This window comes from Plasmodium reichenowi, chromosome 13, assembly GCF_001601855.1.
Source record: "Plasmodium reichenowi strain SY57 chromosome 13, whole genome shotgun sequence".
NCBI classification, from domain to species: domain Eukaryota; phylum Apicomplexa; class Aconoidasida; order Haemosporida; family Plasmodiidae; genus Plasmodium; species Plasmodium reichenowi.
In genome coordinates, this window is record NC_033658.1 from 979,370 (window position 1) to 986,394 (window position 7,025).

General features: G+C 19.5%; 3 protein-coding genes across 3 annotated transcripts; 1 reads left to right on the forward strand and 2 right to left on the reverse strand.

The window, feature by feature from the left end:
* Positions 1-2,338: 2,338 nt before the first annotated feature.
* Positions 2,339-3,289, forward strand: PRSY57_1323900 (L-lactate dehydrogenase; the record flags this gene model as incomplete). Its single annotated transcript, XM_012909175.2, has 1 exon — positions 2,339-3,289. One exon carries the CDS (start codon positions 2,339-2,341, stop codon positions 3,287-3,289), a length of 951 nt encoding a protein of 316 aa, XP_012764629.1.
* Positions 3,290-4,084: 795 nt separating this feature from the next.
* Positions 4,085-4,318, reverse strand: PRSY57_1324000 (U6 snRNA-associated Sm-like protein LSm6, putative; the record flags this gene model as incomplete). The annotated part of the gene is made up of 1 exon (XM_012909176.1): positions 4,085-4,318. The coding sequence occupies one exon, from the start codon at positions 4,316-4,318 to the stop codon at positions 4,085-4,087; it is 234 nt and encodes a 77-aa protein (XP_012764630.1).
* A 1,348-nt stretch (positions 4,319-5,666) lies between these two features.
* PRSY57_1324100 (phosphoribosylpyrophosphate synthetase) lies at positions 5,667-6,992 on the reverse strand (the record flags this gene model as incomplete). The annotated part of the gene is made up of 1 exon (XM_012909177.2): positions 5,667-6,992. One exon carries the CDS (start codon positions 6,990-6,992, stop codon positions 5,667-5,669), a length of 1,326 nt encoding a protein of 441 aa, XP_012764631.1.
* Positions 6,993-7,025: the final 33 nt, after the last annotated feature.

Below are 7,025 nucleotides of genomic sequence, written 5' to 3' on the forward strand. Positions count from 1 at the left end.
AATTAAAAAAAAAGAAATTATATATAATATATTATAAATATAATAAATATTTACAGTGCTTTTTTTTTTTGTTTTAAAGTACTTAAAAAAAATATATATATATATATATATATATTATATATATATATATATTCATATATTTTCACATTTCACAATTATAATATTTTCTCATTAATAAAGTTTATTAGATATTCTTTTGTGTTACCGAATTATATATACCATAATGATAATAAAAAAAATAAACTACCATATAAACATTTTTTACGAAATAATAAAAGATATTATGTTAATTATGAAGACCAACCAATGAATGACAATAAAATATTGTTAATAATATACATTTTCCTTTTTTTTTTTTTTTTTTTTTTTTCTTTTTTAATACATAAATATTTGTTATCAAAAGGTGAAAAAGTAAATAAACAAATGATTCTTTTTAAAAGCTTGTAAAATAATAACTTTTAACAAAGCATAAGAAATAAATATTTATTTGTTAAGGTGGTAAAACGTGTTTGTAAACATATAAATATGATAACATTTAAATATATGTTACAACAAACAAAATATATTATATATATATATATATAATAACATTTTTAGTGGAATCAAAAATATAAAATTATTTTTTTTTTTTTTTTAGTGCAGAAGAATAAATTTTAAGGAAATATATATAATTAGAAACACCAAAAAAAGACCAGTCATTTATTTTTTCATTTGAGTGATAGTTTTAAAGTGTACACATTCTTATTACAATTAAAAGAAAAGTATATAAAAATATTTTATTTAATTATCCTATCTTAATATAATTTATATAATAATAAAAAAAAAAAAAAATTACAATATATTTATAAATATATTGAAAAAAAAAAGGAAAAAAAAAAAAGGTACAATTAATTTATAAAAATTATTTTTAAATAATTTTATCAAAAAATATGTATATACATATTTTTATAACATAGAGACACATAATATTATTTATGGAAATATACAAATGTTAAAATATTTATTGTATAATTGAATATTATAAAATTATTTATATATTATATATATATATATATATATATATATATATATATTATATATATTTATAAATACGCAAGCATATCTGTTTATAATATATATATATATTTTTTCCATGTTCTTATAAGCTCTTCAATAAAAATATTACATATATATTATATATATATATATATATATATATATATATATTTTTTTTTTTTTTTTCTCAATGTTATTATAAACTCTTAATAAAAATATTATAGATACATAGTTATCTCATTATTTATCTATTTACTAATTTCCTATGTAATTATGAAAATATTATCAGCACATGAATATTTTATGAAAAAAAAAAAATATGAATGTAATTTATATAATATATATATATTAATAATATATATATAAATATATTAGCGTAAGATATATAAAATATATTTCGAATACTTTTATAAATTTTTATAAGGATGCTATGCGAAATTATTATATGTTTCTAAAAAAAAAATATGATGAGTACACAATAATACATGCAATTCCTATGAATATCATATCTACTAATGAACATCAATTAAAAAAATACTACATGTAGGATATCATTAAATATAAATACATATATGCTTCTGTACACATAATTTATAAAAATATTTATTTTTAAGTACATTATCAATCATATATATATATAATTATATGTTTTAAAAAAAATATAAAAATAAAAAATATATATTATTTATATATATATTATATATATATATATATATTATTTATAAGAATATATATTTAATTTAAAAAAAAAAAAAAAAATTCATATTTTTAAGCTTTTCCTTTTAAAATTCCAATAATCTGAGCTAAATTTCAATTTTTGTTTTTTATTTTTTAAAAACTATTCAAAGTCAAAAAAAAATATATATTATTAATATAAAATAATTTTATCTCACATGCTCTTCTTATCATGTTATTTTTAATAGCATTTTTATAAAATACTATATTTTTTTTTTTAAAATAAATAATTTACCTATATATATAATATTATTACATATATATATTTATATATATAAGAATAAATTATATAATAATTACATAAAAGGATAGAAATTTTTTTCTTTTTTTTGTTAAATAAAAAAATAAAAAATAAAAACTAAATCAGCATATATCCCAAAAAATAAATATATATAAAAAAAAATATATATATATATATATATATATATATATATATATAATTTTTACAATATAGTATTTTATTATCTAAGATTTTTCTTAAAGATAAAATAAAAATTTTATATATTTTTATAATATATTTTTTTTAATCTTTTCCTTTTTATTTTAATTTATTTCATTTTATTTCATCATGGCACCAAAAGCAAAAATCGTTTTAGTTGGCTCTGGTATGATTGGAGGAGTAATGGCTACCTTAATTGTTCAGAAAAATTTAGGAGATGTAGTTTTGTTCGATATTGTAAAGAACATGCCACATGGAAAAGCTTTAGATACATCTCATACTAATGTTATGGCATATTCAAATTGCAAAGTAAGTGGTTCAAACACTTATGACGATTTAGCAGGAGCAGATGTAGTAATAGTAACAGCTGGATTTACCAAGGCCCCAGGAAAGAGTGACAAAGAATGGAATAGAGATGATTTATTACCATTAAACAACAAAATTATGATTGAAATTGGTGGTCATATTAAGAAGAATTGTCCAAATGCTTTTATTATTGTTGTAACAAACCCAGTAGATGTTATGGTACAATTATTACATCAACATTCAGGTGTTCCTAAAAACAAGATTATTGGTTTAGGTGGTGTATTAGATACTTCAAGATTGAAGTATTATATATCTCAGAAATTAAATGTATGTCCAAGAGATGTAAATGCACACATTGTAGGTGCTCATGGAAATAAAATGGTTCTTTTAAAAAGATACATTACTGTAGGTGGTATCCCTTTACAAGAATTTATTAATAACAAGTTAATTTCTGATGCTGAATTAGAAGCTATATTTGATAGAACTGTTAATACTGCTTTAGAAATTGTAAACTTACATGCATCACCATATGTTGCACCAGCTGCTGCTATTATCGAAATGGCTGAATCATACTTAAAAGATTTGAAAAAAGTATTAATTTGCTCAACCTTGTTAGAAGGACAATATGGACACTCAGATATATTTGGTGGTACACCTGTTGTTTTAGGTGCTAATGGTGTTGAACAAGTTATTGAATTACAATTAAATAGTGAGGAAAAAGCTAAATTTGATGAAGCTATAGCTGAAACGAAGAGAATGAAGGCATTAGCTTAAGACATAAATATATAATATATGTATATATATATATATATATATATATATATATATATATATTATTATATACAACAAAGAGAGAAACAAATGCACATAGCATACATCATTACATAAGTGGAAAAAAATAAAGTAAATATATATATATATATATATATATATATTTATTTATTTATTTATCCTTCGTGTATCAAGTACAAATTACTTTTTTTTTTTTTATATACATTTGTGTAACACTATTAAGATTTTATATTGAATAATTATAATACATATATGTAATATTTATTTACGTATTTTTATTTTTATTTTTATTCATATTTTGATTTAAGAACGTGTTTAATAATAAGCTTTCGGAGAACACAAATAATAAATATAATAAAATAGAAAAGAAAAAATAAAATTGTTATAATAATAGCTAGCTGTATTGAAAATAGATTTATTATATAACAATTTATAATATCTAATATATTAATTAAAAGATATCTGTAATATGAATAAAGATATATTTCTTTTTCTCTTTATTCCTATTTAGGGTATAATATTTGTAAGTATTTGAAGAGAAATAAGTTAAAATTTAAAAAATGATAAAAAAAAAAAAAAAAAAAATATATATATATATATATATAATTTGGACATAAAAATAGGGTATATGAAATGTATGCAAATGTACTTACATTTATTCATACATATATATGTAAATAAATAGATATATTATATATATATATATATATATATATATATATATATATATATATATATACATATGTATGTATGTATTTATTTATTTATTATATTTGTTCAGTCTTCCTCAATGGCTCTTATATAAAATACATTATTTCCTCTTATAAAAGCATCATTGTATTTATCTGTTAATTCACCATCATAATATTCTTCGGTTTGTTCTAGCGCTACGTTCATACGTTCATCTAAACAAGCAAGGATGCCCTTATAATCCGTCCCGTTATTCAACCTAACAATTACTGCTCGACCTTTTAAACTTTCCACAAAATCCTTTGGCGAATTTGTTGACATAGTGAAATGATATAAGTATATATTTGTGTGCTTATATAAATTTTATTTTTATGAAGCTTCCATATAAATATATTTTTTTATTATTTCATAAAAATAAGAAATGCTCCTCAATTTTCTACCACAAAAAGGGACTATATTTCTTTATTTAATCGAATAAATTTTAATTCAAATATGTATATATATATATATAATATATTACATATATATATATATATATATAATATTTATATGTTACTAATTATATTTACATAATATTTATCATAAAAAATATTGGTGACAAAATAAAATAATTTTAATTAAAGAGATAAATCATACCTTGTTTGTTTTAGAACCTTTTCAAAATAAAATCAAAAAAAAAAAATAAATAAATAAAATAAAATAAAATAAAATATTACGAATTGTTACAATATATATATAATATATTTGTATTTATTTTACAATATTTTTTTTATAAAATATGATGATTATTTTAGTGAGGTATATATATATATATATATATATATTAAAATAAATCAAAAAAATTAAAATAATGAATATATATAATATACATGTATTTTTATTTTTATTTTTATTTTTATCTTTATCTTTATTTTTATATTTTTTTATCAGAATGTTTGTTCATTTGTTTATTCTCTATTTATATATATATGTACCTTTTTTCTATATAATTATAATTAGGTATCCTAATTGATAAATTGAAATTCAAGAAAATAAAAATTAAAAGTTTTTTAAAATAAACAACCAAGTGATTTAAGCTATAAATGTAAGGTGATTACATATATATATATATATTTATATATATTTATATATTTATATATATTTATATATTTTTCATTTTTTTTGTGGGGGAGACATGATCATGTGAACAAGTCATGTAAAAAAGGAATAATTAAAAATATGATACATAAAATATGTACGTATAATATATATATATATATAAAAGTATAAATAAAAATATTTAACAAACAATATATATAAATAATAAAGATGTACTTTTTATGATTCCTACTTTTTTTTTTTTTTTCTGTTTTTTTTTAAAGAAAAAAAAAAAATTAAGATTATCTGTAATATAATCTTTAATCAGTATGTTACGTTTCTCAAGAAAATACAAATATTTTATACATATTTATATTATACATGTATAATATATTTTTTTTTTTTTTTTTTGTTTTTTGTTAAATCATGTAAAGAATTATAAATTTTTTTTGTGAACATAATAAATTGATAACATAAGATATATAATAATATCTTTTAATGCTAAGAAAATAAATTAGATTTTTGGTCTATTTTGATGACAATATAATTAGTTTACATTTAAGAAGAATGTTATATGAGTTTTTTTTATAATTCAACTTTTAATGTTGAATAAATCATTTAGACTTTCCTTTTGGTGTATTCTTCTTATAGCATCAGCAACAAGAACAGAAACACTTAATTTTGTAATTTTTTTACAACTATCTATATTTTTATTTGATTTTACTGTATCCGTTACAACAACTTCTTCAAGTGGTGATTTTTCAATTCTATCTATGGCTGGTCCTGAAAATAAGCCATGTGTAGCGAAAGCAAATACTCTTCTAGCTCCATGTTTTTTAAGTTGTTTAGCTGCTTCACATAATGTACCAGATGTATCGATCATATCATCTACAATAATAACATCTGAATCGTATACATTTCCTACAAGGTCCATTTTTTCTATTTCATTAGGTTTTGTTCTTTGTTTAATAAGCATAGCTATACCACAATCTCCTATACCTCTATGATTTAATCCGTCTTGAAACTTCCTAGCTCTATAAACACCTCCAGCATCTGGTGACACAATGACTGGTTTGTATAAATCTTTTTTTGTGAAATAATCTAAACCTATTAACTGCGCTTCTAAATTGTCAACAGGAACTCTTGGTCCGAAGAACCCTTGGATTTGTCCTGAGTGTAGATCTATAGCTACTACTCGATCAACACCCATGGCTTCAATCATTCTAGCAACATCTGCAGCCGAAATTGGGACCCTTGAACTTAATTTTCTATCCTGTCTAGCATAACCATAATAAGGTATAACAGCTGTAATTTTTTTTGCTGAGGCTCTTCTACATGTAGAAATCATTAATAACAACTCTATTAAATTTTCATTAACTGGAGGACATGTGGGTTGAATTATATAAACATCTTTTCCTCTTATAGATTCTAAAAATTGCATAGAAACTTCTCCATCAGCAAATCGTTTTAAATTAACACGTCCTAAACTTGTTCCTAAATGATCTGCTACATTTTTGCTTAATAATGGATTTGACGTACCACTAAATAATATGGCATTTTCCATTTTTTTTTCAAAAGGTCTTTTTTCTTCTGATCTCCATAATGGATGATGATAATTATTATTCTTATTTTTATTTCCTATATCACAAAATACATTATTATTATTATTATTATTTAAAAATAACATATTATTATTATTAAAAAATCTATTATTTTTTAAACCATTCCTCATGTGTAAACACACCTTCCTAAAATCTTTTCTATTCTCTTCTTTACTTATATAATAACCACCAATTATTCCCGTACTAACTAACATAGCAACTTTACATTCATACCATCTTTCTTTATCATAAAAAAAATTATTATTCTTCTTCTTATACCAGTTTGATATACATTTTTTTGATACAAAGAAACTCATTTTTTTTTTTTTTTCTTTTTTTTTTTTTTTTTA